This window comes from Pyrenophora tritici-repentis, chromosome 7 (genome assembly GCF_003171515.1).
Source record: "Pyrenophora tritici-repentis strain M4 chromosome 7, whole genome shotgun sequence".
In the NCBI taxonomy this organism is placed as follows: domain Eukaryota; kingdom Fungi; phylum Ascomycota; class Dothideomycetes; order Pleosporales; family Pleosporaceae; genus Pyrenophora; species Pyrenophora tritici-repentis.
In genome coordinates this window covers 585,390-601,388 of record NC_089396.1, presented here as the reverse complement: position 1 = coordinate 601,388, position 15,999 = coordinate 585,390, and the positions used below count along the sequence as shown (strand labels likewise).

The 15,999-nt window shown below is 53.9% G+C and overlaps 5 protein-coding genes across 5 annotated transcripts; 2 read left to right on the top strand and 3 right to left on the bottom strand.

The window, feature by feature from the left end:
- Positions 1-1,543: 1,543 nt before the first annotated feature.
- PtrM4_126370 (SPS1, Serine-threonine protein kinase) lies at positions 1,544-3,831 on the bottom strand (the record flags this gene model as incomplete). Its single annotated transcript, XM_066108756.1, has 3 exons — positions 1,544-1,546; positions 1,608-2,104; positions 2,187-3,831. The coding sequence occupies 3 exons, from the start codon at positions 3,829-3,831 to the stop codon at positions 1,544-1,546; spliced, it is 2,145 nt and encodes a 714-aa protein (XP_065960748.1).
- A 460-nt stretch (positions 3,832-4,291) lies between these two features.
- Positions 4,292-6,712, bottom strand: PtrM4_126360 (uncharacterized protein; the record flags this gene model as incomplete). The annotated part of the gene is made up of 3 exons (XM_066108755.1): positions 4,292-5,530; positions 5,622-6,562; positions 6,607-6,712. 3 exons carry the CDS (start codon positions 6,710-6,712, stop codon positions 4,292-4,294), a joined length of 2,286 nt encoding a protein of 761 aa, XP_065960747.1.
- A 1,019-nt stretch (positions 6,713-7,731) lies between these two features.
- Positions 7,732-8,509, bottom strand: PtrM4_126350 (GTPase SAR1 and related small G protein; the record flags this gene model as incomplete). The annotated part of the gene is made up of 4 exons (XM_066108754.1): positions 7,732-7,815; positions 7,861-8,239; positions 8,311-8,430; positions 8,490-8,509. The coding sequence occupies 4 exons, from the start codon at positions 8,507-8,509 to the stop codon at positions 7,732-7,734; spliced, it is 603 nt and encodes a 200-aa protein (XP_065960746.1).
- Positions 8,510-9,951: 1,442 nt separating this feature from the next.
- On the top strand, positions 9,952-11,041 carry PtrM4_126340 (uncharacterized protein; the record flags this gene model as incomplete). Its single annotated transcript, XM_001939712.1, has 4 exons — positions 9,952-10,035; positions 10,090-10,331; positions 10,378-10,698; positions 10,771-11,041. 4 exons carry the CDS (start codon positions 9,952-9,954, stop codon positions 11,039-11,041), a joined length of 918 nt encoding a protein of 305 aa, XP_001939747.1.
- A 1,203-nt stretch (positions 11,042-12,244) lies between these two features.
- PtrM4_126330 (BglX, Beta-glucosidase-related glycosidase) lies at positions 12,245-14,634 on the top strand (the record flags this gene model as incomplete). The annotated part of the gene is made up of 3 exons (XM_001939711.1): positions 12,245-12,299; positions 12,349-12,549; positions 12,671-14,634. The coding sequence occupies 3 exons, from the start codon at positions 12,245-12,247 to the stop codon at positions 14,632-14,634; spliced, it is 2,220 nt and encodes a 739-aa protein (XP_001939746.1).
- Between the last annotated feature and the right edge of the window lie 1,365 nt (positions 14,635-15,999).

Here is a 15,999-nt window from a genome sequence, read left to right as displayed (position 1 = left end):
TCTTGGAATCAACAACAACAACCCACCGCCCCCCCCCACTACCCCCATACTCCCGAACCAGCACCCAAGCTCAAATGCGCGCCTCCACCGAAACCCGTCTCAGCAACATGCTCTCCCTCCTAACAACCTCCTCCCAAGACCCCTCCCTACCCCCCGCAACCTTCCCTACAGACTTCCCCTCCCTCCGCGTCTCCATAGAACAAGAACTCGCCCGCCTACGCTCCTCCCGCGGTGGCGTCCGTCCCCCCTCCCCACCCCCCTGTAACACTAGACTCCCAGCCCGACCGGCCTGCCCCAAGGACGGAGGAGGAAATGACAAAGGTGCTGGCCTGTCAGGTGTGTTATCAGCAGATTGCTGATATTGCGGTCTTGCCGTGTGGCCATATGGTCATGTGTGTTTGGTGTGCGGATGTTGTGGTGCCGGTTAGGCATGGGAGTGTGCCTGTGGGGAGGGTCAGGTGTCCGATGTGTAGGAAGGGGGTTAAGCAGAGGGTTAGGATCCATACTGGTTAGGTGTGTAGGGTGGTAATAGGGATGTGATGGCGATGAGAATGGTGGGTAGGGTGTGAGATGGGGATTGACCATGTATATGGGATATGGAAAGGATCGTGCATTGATAGGTGTTTATTAGTAAATAGTATAAAATTCATAGTATCCTAGATTGCACTCATATCTATATCTATAAAAAAACCAACCCTCTCCTTTTAAACTCTTCGTTCTGCTAAAACCTTCGTCTAGACACTATGTTGCTCCACATGCTGTTACATCCGGTTAGTATCACTCACTCACCCATTCCTTTATCCCCCGTATTAATTGCCGTGAAAAGCGCTCTAAGAGAACCGCATATCTCATTACTGTCACGGAGTATTGTCATTGTATTTGTGTGCATTTACTAAAGGTTTCCACATGAGGATCTTACTGTAGTGTATGTATATATGCTTGGCTCGTGACTCTAGTACATTGTAACACAAACGTATCTATCACGTAGTCTTTATATCGTATATCCACCACTCAACACACTCGTACACCATACCCTTCACATGTACATCCATCACTCAAACACCACATGTTATTACACCCTCCACGCGTCCTTTACATAAACTCATCACGTTCATCTACATCCACATCGACGTCAAGATTTACCACTGATTTCCTCGATTTTTTTTATCTATCCTACCTATTCAAAAGGCCAGCAAAGCAATGCTAACCGCCTAGCTAATTTTTGATTTAATCTAATAACCCCCTTGTGACATGAAAAGGGAGACTCGCACTCGCAGGCGCCATGCAGTTGAGAAAGAAAGAGGTCATGAAGCCAACATGTTTGGCAAAAGGAAAGAGGTCTAGAGAGAGGAAAGAGGGGAGATGGGGATAGGGATATCGATGAAAGACGCGAGTGAGCCAACCAAGAGAAGTGTGAGAGTCATACGAAAGAGAGAGAGAGAGAGAGGGAAGGAAACGATGATGCCAGTCAAGAAAAGAGAGGGAGCAGTCCTCGCGAGTTCCATGCCACAAAGCACTCGAACAAAAGAAGAATCTCAGCTCCTTACTAGCAATCACCTCTCCTCTCCCACCTCATCCTCAGGCCTCATCCTCAACCCGCCCTCGACCTGAATCCCCTGCTTCACCCACTCCATCTGCCCGATTTCCTCCAGACTCTTCCGCCCACGCGACACCTTCTTCAACAACCCCTCTACACATTCCCTCGCTCCACCCCACTCACTCCCCTTCTCCGGATCCCACTCGCCATCTTCATTCCCGAATTTAACCCACGACCAATCACAGCGAGCGATGCGATGCGCGGCTCTACTCCGAGACGCTGCTTTACCGGGGAGCGGGTCAAACGGAAGTCTTCCTTCCATGAGAGCATATAACAGAACGCCTAGGGCCCAAGCGTCAGTGGCACGGCCGTCGTAGGGCTGACCGAGGAGGATTTCAGGTGCGGCGTAGTCTTCACTGCCACAGCGCGTGGTTAGGAGCGGAGACTCTGGGGGCGCGGGGATGCGGCGGGAGAGGCCAAGATCAGTTAGCGTGGCTAGGGCATGAGGGTGGCTCTGAGGGTGATTGAGGAGAGGCACAGTGGACACTGGGATGTTGAGGAGGACGTCTGTGAGGAAAGAATTAGTAACAAGACGTTGCACTATTAGGACGTACCACGTCGATCAAACGGCAAAGGGTGGAAGCAGTACTTTCTAGCTTGATGTCGCGGTGGACAATGAGTTTGTCATGCAGATAACGGACCGCGCTGACCATTTCGGCGAAGATGCGATGGACGATGCCGACGGTCAGCTTGTCGCGATGGTCACTGGCTACATCAAATAGATCACCACCGGGACAGTACGTGAGGACAATGAGAGCTTGGGCGTCATCGTGATCGAAGGCTTGGAGATGCACAAGAGACGGATGGTGGACGGAGCGGAGCATTTCGACTTCTCGCTTGAGGCTGAGTTCTACCCGTTCTTCGTCGGCTCCCCCAGCCGGGCCGTGCTCGACCACTTTGATAGCTGCCAGCTTGTGGGGATCCAATGTCTTCTCATCCAGAGGGTCTTTGGCCTTGGTACCTTCGCATGTGGCAAGATATACCTTGCTAAATGTGCCCTGGCCGAGTTGGCGCACCGGGCGCCAGAGCTTCTTGGTCTTGTGAGGCCCGCTCCGGACCACTATATACTGAATCTTATCCTCGTCAGCTACGTCTTCCTCCTCAGTATCGGTAACACTGCGGTTGCTTGCGTTACTAGCGGGTGGGGTGGGGAGCCTGGCTGGTCCTTTTGCGCCCACTAACCCTCGCTGTGTCGCAAGATATGTCTCGCGGTTCATGCGCTGCTGGGGGTTGGGGTCAGTCTCCACGGCCGTGTTGCCAATGGTGACGTTGCGAGGACGGGCATTGTGCATGGCATCTGGCGTGTACTCGCTGATGCTCCTGTTGCGTTCACGGGCGGCTTCATTTTTCTGCTGCGAGTTGGCTGCTGCTGCCTCGATGGCGGCCGCCTTTAAACCCGAGTATCCCTTCTTTCTGAGCGAGGGTGAGGGCGACAAGGTGCCCTTGGAGAAGATGGGAAAGGCTTCGTCGCGAGAAGCACCCGATAGACCCCGTGAGCGAGGACGATGTTCTGCTCTGGCCCATGGCCCCGGCGAGTCGCCCATCACCAGTGGTGAGGGAAGCGGGGTTATGTCTCCCAGCGCGTTGAGGGCGGGCGAGGACAAAGCTGAGCCGGGCGACAACGAACCCAGACTGGTCGTCGACCAGGCGGTCCGCAGATAGCCCTCTTGGATGGGAATCGGCGCCGTGGCCGACTGGCGCAGCGCGTCGCCCCCGTTGGCCTCCAGGTTTGCGGGATTGAGCGAGTCGCGCGAGGGGTGCGCGGTGGATGAGATGGCGAGGTCCGTGTCGAGCTTCAGAGCCGTCGACGGGGCGCGGACGTGGTATCTGGGCAGCGAGGGATCCGTGATGCCGGCTCCAAACGAAAGGCTCGAGTTCGCGAGGGTTGTTGCGGCATTGGGAGGCGCAGGCGGGAGGGCTGTAGTAGCCTGTGCAAGCGTCGTTGGGGTCCGATCGTCGCTGTCAGCAGCGGCCCTTTCGGCTGGGCGGCTGGAGGACGCAGGAGTCGTAGAGTATGAGTCTGACTCTGGGCCCTCCATGGTGTTGTATCGCTGCGGCGGCGTGTGGCTTGTCCAGTAGTCGTCGGTCTGCCGTCTGCGGGCGATGCTAAACATGGACGTCGGCCTTTCCGCTGTCCTTAGCGCGTCTATTGCAGCACCTGCGTAGCCAAGCTCAACGAGACCAGCCACCGCCCACCAGCCCTGCGCATCTAATTGGGAAGGCTGATTAGGCATTAATAGCAGGTGATATCCTGCCGGGGTTGCGTCTTCTTCTATTCAGAAGAGACCTCTTCAGCATCACCAACGCCATCCTATCAGACGAGTGAGCCAGACACCACCACTAAGCCTATATGCATCCTTCGTTGTTCGTCTGTGGATTCTGTAGTATGTGTGACAATCAAGTGACGTCTCTCAATGGTTGTATCATGCCTAGCTCACGTTAGTTCAACACACTTGCATCATAAAGCACTTCAAAACACAAAACATCTAAGATATTGTTCATTCGTCGTATATACCCGGCCCATCCGCAGATGTCGACAGAGTTTAATATGGGAGCTGTCCTGCCAGTCCATCCGTGAAAAAAAGTACAGTTGAGGGTATCCGCTATATCTTACACAATCCTTCATTCCCCTAGCGAGATACTGTCAATCGAGTCACTCACTCGCCGGAATGACTTCGTGCGAAACATGCAGCTTCACTTTGCCTGACCTTGACCTGGAAACGGAAAGTTCTGGTCAGGAGGACTGGGATTGAAGGTATATGACGAGTAACCACCAGCGTACGGGTTGTTGTAGTGACCTCCACTGCTGGTCTGATAAGGGTTGGTAGGGTACGGGCGGTCTTCCTTGCGGCCAGAAAATGCAGCACGTCCAGGCCACTGATAACTGACGCGAGGATCGACCTGGCTGTCCGGGGGAGACGACATACCGCGGTTCTCGTGCATGTTGCCAGTGTCAACACCATGGTAGTTGACACCGTGTGAGGGAGGCCTATTCGGAGTGTGACCATGATCGGCTGCTTGCTTGTCCAGTATCTTCTGCAACATCTGCTTCATGTCCTTCATCTCGGCGTGCATGCTCGCTATCTTCTTGTCCTGCTCAGCAAGTGCCTTGGAAATGGTCTCGTTGATTGACTCCGAGGCGCTGCTCAACTCGGCGTAGGCCTTGTGCTGGTTGTCGGCCATGTCCACGACACGATCAGACAGCTCTTCGATGCGCTTGGCACAGTCGCTGATGGTACCAGCCGCGTCTTCGTTGGACTTGCTGACCTGGGCGTCCATGTGGGCCTTGATCTGCGCAGTGCGCTTGTCGATGTGAACCAGAAGCTGCTCCTGCTTGGTCTTGGCCTTTCCCTTCTGCTGCTTGTGTATGCCCTCGAGGAGGTCCCATGTTGTCTTGCCCACGACGTCCAAGTGCTCGTTGGTCATGAAGAAGTGGTCTTCGATGGTCTTGGGAATGATGCGCTGTGGGGGTACAGGGAAAGAGCCATGAGAACCATGAGACGTGTTCGACCGTGCCGTGACCATCTGAACGGCGTTGTGAAGTGGACTAGGCACAGCACTGGCATAGTACGGCTGGAACTCGCTCCGAGAATCGCTGTGACCAGGGCTGACCGTGTTGAGCATGTCAGTGAGTCTTGAAGATGACTGATCGGGTTGAATATGGCCAGTCTGAGGGCTCATCTGTGGCGCCGACATGTGCCTCTCGCCGATACGCAGCTCTTGCATGACACGGCTCGTGATCTCAGTATCGGAACGGCCACTGCTTGTCTTGGCCCGGGTTTGGTCCTGCACCAGCTCGCGGCCAGTCGAAGAGTCTGGGTCGATGTCGTTCGCGCTGCCCTGATACATCATGTTGATTGTGCCTTTGGAGACTTGGTGGAGACTGGCTGCCGACTTGTCCGGAACAGAGTAAAGAAGACGGTTTGAGTCAGACTGGAAGTGATGTTAGTATGTGTAGAAGGCGGGGCAGGTAAGTGAGGCAGGTGCCCCACTATTAGTGAAGGTGAAGGTTAAGGTGACTTACGTTCTTGGACGGGCTCTCTCCTTCTGCGAAACCGCGGGCTGGCGGATCCATAGGTGAGTAGAAGCGAGGTGCTATCCGCGTACTGTGGTCATGGTCGGGAAGGGGAAGGTGCAGAGTGGAGAGCTTCGTGACTGGCAGCGGCAGAGCACGCTTGCCCTCAGGCTTACTAAGCGAATCGGTGCGCTCGGGATAGGGCCACTCAGCCAGTGTGCCTCCAGCCAGCTTCTCATACGACTCTGTATCCAGTGGGCAGGACGTCTCAAGGCTTGCGCGCTCGTCGCTCGACTGAAATTCGGGTGCCAAGAGCGGCGTCAGTTCAAACTCAGGGAGGCGCAGACCATGGCCTTCTTCCAAACCAGTGTCGTGGTGTTCGTATGACTGACGCAGGTCTGGGATCGGGTGGACCTTGCGAAGTGGACTCTGAAATCTAAGCTGTGGAGGGGTGTCTTTTGCTGGAGGAGTGGGTGGATTGGCAGTGTCGATTGTGAGGCCGACCTTGGCTGGTGTCTTCTCAACTTCACCTCCCTGCTGACTAGGGCTGACGGCGGGCGAGCTAGCTCCCCTGGGACGGCGACGCGAACGATTCCTTCTGGGATAAGGATTGAAACCAGACGGAGTAACTACCTTATTGGGCAGAGACTTTGAGGTGTCAGAGCGTTGGGGCTTTGTAGGCGTCTCGTACACTCGTCGTACAGGGATGATGGGGCGGGCCTCGACGACACGGTGCTGACGGGGCAGTGTGCCAAATACTTCTGCTGCCTTGTGTGGCATGGGAGGTGCGGCTTCGACAGTGGTCTTCTTGAAAGGGTTGTGGAATTTGAAAAACTTCTTCATTGGGCTCTTAACTGCCTCTGGTGCTGCCTTTTGCTCGTTGTTGGCAGCTCGGCATTGTGCCCGAAGATCATCCCGTCGAATGAAGACGTCGTTCTCGTTGACAGTGCCTGAATTTGTTAGTGGTGAAATTGCAACATCGTGGTGAACTTACCTGTAGTTGGTGTAGGCGGCACCTGACCTGTCAACTTGAACAGGTTCCTCTCCGAACGTGCCTCAATCCTGGCCCGGCTAGTCTCCTCACCCCTTCCCTCAAGCATTGCAAGAGCGCCGGCACGGTTCTTCTCTATGCGCTCAGAGAGCGTGTCTGGTGCCGTTGGCGTGTTGTTGTTGTTGTTGTTGTTGGTGTGGTGGTGGGGAGACGAGGAGCGCGCTGCGTTTGTCAGTTGTCAGTTGTTGCCTGCGGTGATGCAATGCTCACCCGAGATGGCACGTAGAAAGTTCCCAACACCAGTCCCGGCTGTGACCTGCCGGGACTGGTGTTGGGAACTTTGCATGACCGAAGTCATGCTCAACTGAGCCGACCTGCTATCTTGTGAGTAACTTGCGGGTCATGGTTACACTGAGGGTGACGAACCGGGTCGGCCAGCCCATACAGCTGAAATCGCTGTTTTCCTATACTTGTGCACGTTAGAATGAGTCTTTCTGATTAGTAGAGGTTAGTCGGCGGCGGCGGCGGCGGCGAGGTTCGAGACGGGGCGTCATGTGTTGCTGTCTGGCGCTTCTAAAAGTCGTGTACAAGCTAAAGAGCTCACGAAAGCCCGTGGTGGAGAGATATCTATAGGCACCCATCACAGCAGCAAGCGGACTCACGCTCACTACGTGCAAGTGCTCACTGCGTGTAAGTGAGGGATAAATACGCAGTGATGCAGACTTTAATGAGAGAGAGCAAGACAGTGTGCCGTATGTGCCGTACAGGTCGCCAATCTACGACTAAGAGGGAAATGGACTTGATGTGCAGAATCAAAGAGATGTTCATGCCACTTCTGATGGACTTGACGTAGAATCAAAAAGATGTTCATGCCACTTCTGACACGCAAGGGGAATTGAAAATTGTCTGGACTTGGATATATTCTGGTTGACTGCCCTCTGGGCTTCTGCAATGACAGCATGTCAACGCGAATAGCAAAAGAAAAGGACCAGACTGAGGATAAGAAAATGAACGCTACCCACAAATGGCGCCTGTATTCGAGAGGTATCCAAAAGATTCACGCCTAATCAAAGAAGTTCTGCACCCAAAAGCTCACCGCATGCAATCTTGCACAACTGCCGCTTGCCCTTAAAGTATGCTGCATTTCTTTCCCTTCTTTCTCTCGCCCCCCTCCTTCTTCGCCGCTGGTGGCTCAAGCGCTGCTACAATGGCCTGTACGTGTTAGCGTTTTCATGAGGGTAGCGTTCCAACTCCTACCTCATCAAACACGTCCTTGAGTTTGTACTGGGTTAGCGCCGAGCACTCGACGTACTTGACCGCGCCGAGTTCTCGTGCCATCCGCTCTCCGTCCTCCTTCTTTACCGGGGCCATCCTTTGCTTCGATAGCTTGTCCTTTACCGCCGTGTCTTCCCGGAGATCCACCTGTGTGCCGACAATCAGGCACGGCACACCCGGGCAGTGGTGATGTACTTCGGGGAACCATTTTTCGCGCACGTTCTCGAAAGAGGCGGGGGAAGTGACTGAGAAGCAGACAAGGAAGACGTCAGTCTGGGGGTAGGAGAGCGGTCGGAGGCGATCGTAATCCTCCTGTCCGGCGGTATCAAAAAGACCGAGCGTGTATGGTTCATCACCAATCCTTGGAAGCAGTCAGCACCTGCTTCGGAAGTCACGCGCTGCAATGGTGGGAAGGAGCAAAGGGAGGCTCACATTACGGTCACGGCATAGTTGTCGAAGACTGTGGGGACATATTCCGAGGGAAACTTGTTGGTGGTATAGCTGATGAGGAGACATGTCTTGCCGACCGCACCGTCGCCGACGACGACACACCTATAGAGAAGATGGGGTTAGTATAGTGCGCGATGGTGAGGTTTGAGGGTGGCGCATACTTGATTGTCGCAACCACCATGGTGAGGTTTAGAAGATTGCGAAAGAAGGGAAATTTGAATCCCAAGAAGCAGCTCTTTGGATAGCGATAATTTGTTTGGGTGGGCGAGAAACGGTGACGAAAATTCCTAGTTGGTGCAGGTGGTTTGGACTAAGGAGGTAGTAATGCGGAGATGTCGCTACGGGCTAGGGCTAGAGTTGGCCTGCTATCCAAACGAGGGGTCGAAATGAGTGGAGAGAGTCTACTCGACAGCCAGTCAGTCTCAGAATGGGCTATGCGATCAAGATGGCAGACTCGGGCACGCATACCTGTGAGTCGTGGTGCAGACGGGCGGCGGCGCGTGCTACGCTGGCTTGGGGAGTGAAACTCGAAACGTTAGACTGGGTCGAGCTCCAGGGCGGGCAGTGGGAGGGCGGGCAATTCAAGGCGGGCTGGGTAGGTTCGAGGACAAGGCACAAGACACGCGACCCAACAAGGACAGCACAGGCGCAGCGGAGCCGGCAAAGAGGCGAGAATACACGACAAGGTCGCGGCGTTTGAGGGCTTAGGTGAGGTTGCAAGATGCGAGATGCACCTGCGGACCTGGAGCTGCAACCACGCCAATCAGCAGTTGAAAGCGGCTTAGGACTGTTATCTCAAGCTTGGAAGCTTGCATCGGCTCCCGCCCGTAGCTCGGCAGCGGCATATTATGTATCGGCCTAGGTAGCGTCTGCATGTCTGCACAATTTCACTCTGCAAGCTACCTGCAATTGCAAGCTTCATTTTTACCCAGGCCAGACTGTGACCATGGCCGCGTGCTACTTTAATTGAGCGCATGCGTGGCAGGGCCGTCTGAACAACTGCCGCAGACACATGCCATGCGCGGGGGCTGGCATTGGCCTGGGAGACGCTGCTACGAGCGACCAGGACTACGTACCTACAATACCAGCTGCGAGAGCGTTGCTGCATCTTCTGCATTCCAGCCCAGCACCAACTATAAAGTTATCCCTAGACAAGAGTCCCTGGACAAGAGCAGCCCCAGATCTAGGAAGATCCGTGCACAGCCAACAACGTGGCTGATCGTCCTCCCGACGTCCAAGGCGCAGGGAGTGTTTGCGCAGATTCTGTACAGCGTATACTTATGTGTGTAGATGGAATAGAATTAGACCCCCCACTTGTATGTTGTTGAGCCAGTTGTCAACCTCATCAACATAATTAGGCTTGTCAACATTACCAACCTCATCACAGCATGCAATCTCTCAACTATGCCCGGTGTCTACGCTTGGTCTATTGCCGATAGACTCGAATTTTAGCTTGCTGCAGGGCAACCCCGCACCGCCAATCAGCGGCAACCTCGGCCTTCGGCGAAACTAAGCCCCGCCACGCTTGGACGGCTCCATCTCCATTCGTCTCAACTCACGCTGCATCATGCAACGAGGCGGTACCTTCTACCACTCAGCAGCCGTGCCGCAAGTTGACATGCCATGGAGGGTCTCGAGGACGAATTAGATCTTCACTATCACAAGGGCCTGAATCCCGACGTCTACTACCGTTGTCCGACTCTTGAAGTAATAACCATCTGCCAGCCCGTAACGAACGCAGCTAAGGTGCTCGTGATATAGTCCCTTGAAGGTGCTCTGCGCAATGAGGTGGACAAGAACTCCGCCAGCTTCATCCCCACACATGTCGTCACAGAGTTCATCTTTGCCGCTGCTTCAACCATCACAGTTCCCGTGACCCAGCAACAGAGTCTTGACGCACTGATACAGCCCACCGATTATGCCCAAAGCATCGCCGTCGAATATGCGCTGTGTCAGGACATTGACGGGAAAGACCGACTAAAGGTGCAGCGAGCAATTGCCAGGTACTTGAATTCTGCACTCTGCCTCGCCTTTACTCAACCCGTACAGATCCATTATTGAAGCCATCCAGGAGACAGACGGGTTCAAGTACACTGAGCGCTCCGCCCAAAACAAGGAGGGTGGCGATGGCGCGAGACTCAAGTATGTCTGCCTAGACAGTCTGCAGAACCACAATCGCAAAACCAACCAACAAAAAAACATGTCTCAAAACGGCCATGCAAGTGAAGTGGAAGTCAAGAAAGGACAGGCAGGGCTGCCAACTTACGACTGCGAAGGCGCTATCCATGTCAAATTCTCCCTCCAGCGACAAGCCATCAATGTCGTCTACAAGCATAATCCCATTCATACCACTCATCAGAACGATGACAGGTAAGTTGACTCATCCGGTTACACTTGCAGTTCTGGCATGTGACATCCGGTATCAAATCTGACTTTTGATAGTCTTCCCGCTCTCGCCACGAACGATGATGGCGGTCCGGTAATCGACGTTGCAAGCGAAAAGAAACCGCGCAAAAGACGCAGCAAAAAGGCCGACGCGCAAGTGCAAGATGAGTTCATCGATGGAGATCTCGACATGTCAACATCGCCAGAAGCGCCAAAGTCGTCAGTCAAGAAGACGCGCAAGAGGAAGGCGGCGGTAGTCGCCCACAGCAGGTCGCAAGACGTCCACCAAGAAGAACAAAAAGGCTCAACTGCCCGCATCTCCCACTAGGTCACGCAAGAAGGTCCCTGTTAGCACCGAGCCACCGCCGATGATACCAGTCGGTGGGGCTTGCATTCGCTGCCGCGAGAAGAAGATCAAGTGCAATGAGGCCAAGCCCACGTGCAACCAGTGTCGTAGAGGACTGTGGACATGCCAGTATGAAGTGTTGGGCAGCAAAAAGTGCTCCAAGAATGGCTGCCTGAATTGTAAACAGCGAAAACGAAAGTGTACTGAAGAGAGGCCATCGTGCGCTCACTGTTTGCGACTGAATGACGACTGCGAATACGCAGAGTACTCCTGAGTTGAGTTTCCGGGATATCATGAAACAAAAAATGGCCCGAGAGCGGCTGTCAGCATCGGACCATCATCAAACTTAGGAGGGCACCCTGCAGTTTTTCCCGAGGTCCAAGACGGCACTCCCGGCAAGTGCTTATTCCCTTAGGCATTCTTACGACTGTTATAGGCACGAGTCCGAAGCCTACGTCAAATTGCGTTACTCTGGTGAAAAGGCAGCTCATGCAGTGCCTGGTGGGAACACACAAGCTTGGGCGTCGTCATGTCGCCATAGCCAAGATGCACATGACCGTGTGCTAAGGCTTTCTGGAAGGAACATGACCCCTCAAAATCAACGGCGTCCCAAAGTAAGAGACATGTCATTCTTAGTGGGGTACAATATGCAGAAATATCCGGCGTGGCGCTGCACGTGTTGCAGGACCAAGAGCGGTGTGCGAATAGCAGAAGCTGGCAGGCCGGTCAACTAGCTCAGTTCACTATACATCACAAGATGAGCCGCACGCTCCCCACATGGTTCCTCCGCGTCTTCATCATGCACTAGATGACTTTCCGGGGATTCGTCCGCTTGCGATGTAGCTTTTGATGTTCCTATTCGCTAGCCCCTGGCAGCCGGCTCTTGGGCTTGGGAACAACGGGCCGCAGCCCTACATTCTCCCCACACCCCTTCAATCAAACACACGGTTCGCCACCCTCCATAGCACTGCCTGTTCAAAGCATGGTTTTCGGTTGTGTGGGATGGGCTATATCCACTATGGACCAAGTGCCCTTTGGCCAAGGGGCAAGTGGGCTTGCAGTAGAGCTTCCTCGGGCTTGGTCGGTCCGTGGCATTATAGATGGAAGAATATTTAATCACATCAAGTGCCATCAATTCTAAGGCAGACGCCCAGTTCACTCTCTTGGACGTTGATATTCTTCATCATGCGGTCTTACATTCTCCCAGTGCTTGCTACGGTGGCCTTGTCCAAGGCTTCAGGTGCGGCTTGACATGCTTTATATATGATGATCCTTACTAATTCCATTAGCAATCCCGTTTGACTTGACCTCTGCAAAGCGTGCAGTTGGCAGTTGGGACGATGCCCACGCAAAAGCGACTGCGGCGCTTGCAAAGCTCTCTCAAGATGAGAAGATTGGTCTCGTCACTGGCGTAGGCTGGCAAAATGGTCCCTGCGTTGGAAACACCAAGGCGGCCGCCTCGATTGGGTACCCATCGCTTTGTTTGCAAGGTAAGCAATTATTGTTTCATAGTCGTGCGAGTCGGGAAAAGAGGGGCTTGTTCGGAAAAAGGAATATCAAAACTCCCTGTACTTAGCTCGCGAGTCGTATGGCCGTGCTAACAACTTCAAGATGGCCCACTCGGTATACGCTATGTCAACGGCGTAACTGCTTTCTCTGCTGGTATCCACGCTGCCAGCACATGGGACATCGACCTCGTCAGGGAGCGCGGCTCTTTCCTCGGCGCAGAATCCAAGGCACTCGGCGTCAACGTCCAGTTGGGTCCTTCTGCCGGTCCCCTTGGCAAGCATCCCGATGGCGGCCGTAACTGGGAGGGCTTCGGCTCTGATCCCTACCTCCAGGGTATCATGATGGCCCACACCATTGAGGGTATGCAGGAATCTGGTGTCCAGGCCACTGCCAAGCACTGGCTTGTCAACGAGCAGGAGGTGAAGAGAGACACCATGAGCTCCGATGTATCTGACCGAATTCTTCGCGAAGTCTACGCCTGGCCGTTCCAGGATGCTGCCCACAGCAACGTGGCTGCGTTCATGTGCAGTTACAACAAGATCAACGGTACCTGGGCTTGCGAGAGTGAGGGTATCATGCAAAAGATGCTCAAAGACGAGATGGGTCACCGTGGTTACATCATGTCCGACTGGAATGCTCAACACACCACCACCGGTAGCGCAAACGGTGGTCTCGACATGACCATGCCCGGTAGCGACTTCGCCGTTCCCGCGGGCAGCAAGTTCTGGGGTCCTCAGCTCGCAAGCGCTATTGGTAACGGCACAGTCAAGCAAGCGCGTCTTGACGACATGGTCACTCGTGTTTTGGCATCTTGGTACCTCCTCGGTCAAGACAAGGCTTACCCCAACGTCACATTCAACTCCTGGAATATCGTCACCCGCGATGTTGCCAAGAACCACAAGACGAACGTCCGCGCTACAGCTCGTGACGGTATTGTCTTGCTGAAGAACACCCAGTCAGCTCTGCCCCTTAGCAAGCCCAAGAGCATCGCTGTTATTGGAAGCGACAGCATTGTCAACCCCAGGGGAGCCAACGCGTGCGTTGACCGCGGCTGCACCGAAGGCACACTCGCCATGGGTTGGGGATCTGGCTCAGTCGAGTTCCCGTACCTCGTTGCTCCTTTAGACGCCATCAAGGCTCAAGCCCAAAAGGACGGCACCACTGTCAAGTCTGCCCCTACTGACAATGCAAGCCAAGGTGCTGCTGCTGCTCAGAATGCTAGCATCGCTGTTGTATGCATCAACGCCAATGCAGGCGAAGGCTACATCACCGTCGAAGGCAACCCCGGTGACAGAATCAACCTCGACCCCTGGCACAACGGCAACGAGCTCGTCGAGGCCGTCGCAGCCGTCAACAAGAAGACCGTCATTGTCGTCCACAGCGTCGGTCCCATCTTGATGGAGCGCTGGATCGAGAACCCCAACGTCGTCGCCGTCGTCTGGGCCGGTCTTCCAGGCCAAGAATCCGGAAACGGTCTCGTCGATATCCTGTACGGCGCCGCATCCCCCAGCGGCAAGCTCCCTTACACCATCGCCAAGAAGCAGTCAGACTACGGTACTGTGATTCCCAATGGTGACGACAAGGACTGGTCACTTAACGTCGACTACCGCCATTTTGACGCCCAAAACATTACCCCTAGGTTCGAGTTCGGCTTCGGTCTTTCATACACAAACTTCACATACTCTGACCTCTCCATCACTGGCAAGCCCTCTGCCGGTCCCGCCACCGGTCCCATCATCCCCGGTGGTCCCGCCGACCTTTTCGAAACCGTCGCGACCGTCACGGCCAAGATCAGCAACAGCGGTAAAGTCGCTGGTGCGGAGGTACCGCAACTCTACATCGGATACCCCAAGTCAACCAACTCTTCGCCCAAGCAGCTGAGAGGATTCTCCAAGCTCAAGTTGAACGCTGGAGCAAATGGAGTTGCGACTTTCAAGCTGAGGAGGAGGGATTTGAGCTACTTTGATGAGGCGACGATGAAGTGGACGGTTGCGAGTGGCGAGTACCAGGTCTTTGTTGGTGCTAGTTCGAGAGATGTTAGGCTGACGGGGAAGATTGTGGTGTAGATGGATGATGATATTTCGATGTATATATTGATGTCATGATACACGAGCGCGTGGGATTCCGCGGCTTGATGAAAATTAATTTCGTTTTGAATGTCATCTTACAGGTTGTTAAAGTGAGTGTAAGCAGAATCAGAGGAATAAACGACTAATTGGCAGATATATATTACCCATTCGGCAGTGAAGAGTATATTTGACCTGCTATGAATCCTGCTGATGACGCGTACCTAGTTGGACATAACAGCGGCTCGGGCTCACGATCTTACCATTACACACCGCACAACCCAGAGACGGCAAGAGAAGGTAAAGTCAAAAGGGCTGTTCAGACCACGTAGTCTATAACGCAACCTCACCCGCAAAACATGCCTCCGATGCGCGAGTCCATCCGAGACAAGGCGCACTCGTTTGTGTATCGTCAATATTCCTTGTTGTCGATCTGGAATGTTCGGCAAACCTATCAAACAACAAAAAGGTGCCGACATCGGAAAAGGCCCGCGGCCTATGACTCTCCACTTGGAACCCTCCAAATTGACTTTGATCGTCGTGTGGACCTCCGAGGAAAAACTGTCATGTTGGTTCCGGCAAAGATAACCCCGAGTACGGATTACACGTGTTGTGTTGGTAGAATCTTTGTGCGCTACGCGCTTAAAGTTCAAAGATGCAAAATTGAAGTTATTCAGTAGCGGCAGGGTCCGGAACAGCACAGGTACTACGGGATAGCGGGGTGAAAACAATGATACCGAGACTGTACTTCCCCAGATGACCAGGATGTAGGTTTGAAAAAATTTGGTCCAGTCCAATCTTATCGTGACAGATGCTATCTAGTCAGCCCTGTCAGCAATGTAGTCATTGGTTGTCGATTGGTTGTCCCTGCACGTTGGCGCTGATTACGTCTGTGCTGGTCAGTGTCCCGCAGTTGAAAATCGTCTAACGCCATCGTCAGTCATTTTGCTTTCACATAACCCTCTTCCACCTTCCTCCTGCTCCACCCTGTTCGAAAAAACGCAAAGCTTGAAATAGTCACTGCGGTGAAACCCCGCCCTCTTCTACCATCGACTGGCCCTACTATCGCGCATATGAGTGCTGCCCCGACACTCTTCACTTCCCAGGTACGTTATGAGGTTCTTATCTCCGCTTGAGCTGCTCACCGTCAATTCACCGCCGGCCGTATTGCTAGGTGGCTTGATGCTCGATGCATTCTTTTCTCGTCTCGTCTTCTTTTCTCTTTGATGACATTGGCTAATTGAGTTTTGCAGGACTACATCTCAGGTATGCTGCCATCCGAAGCTGCCGCGTCGAGCGTCTGTACTGATCATGTTGCAGACCACCTGTGGAAGGCCTCAGTAAACTGAACGCCTACCCCTACCG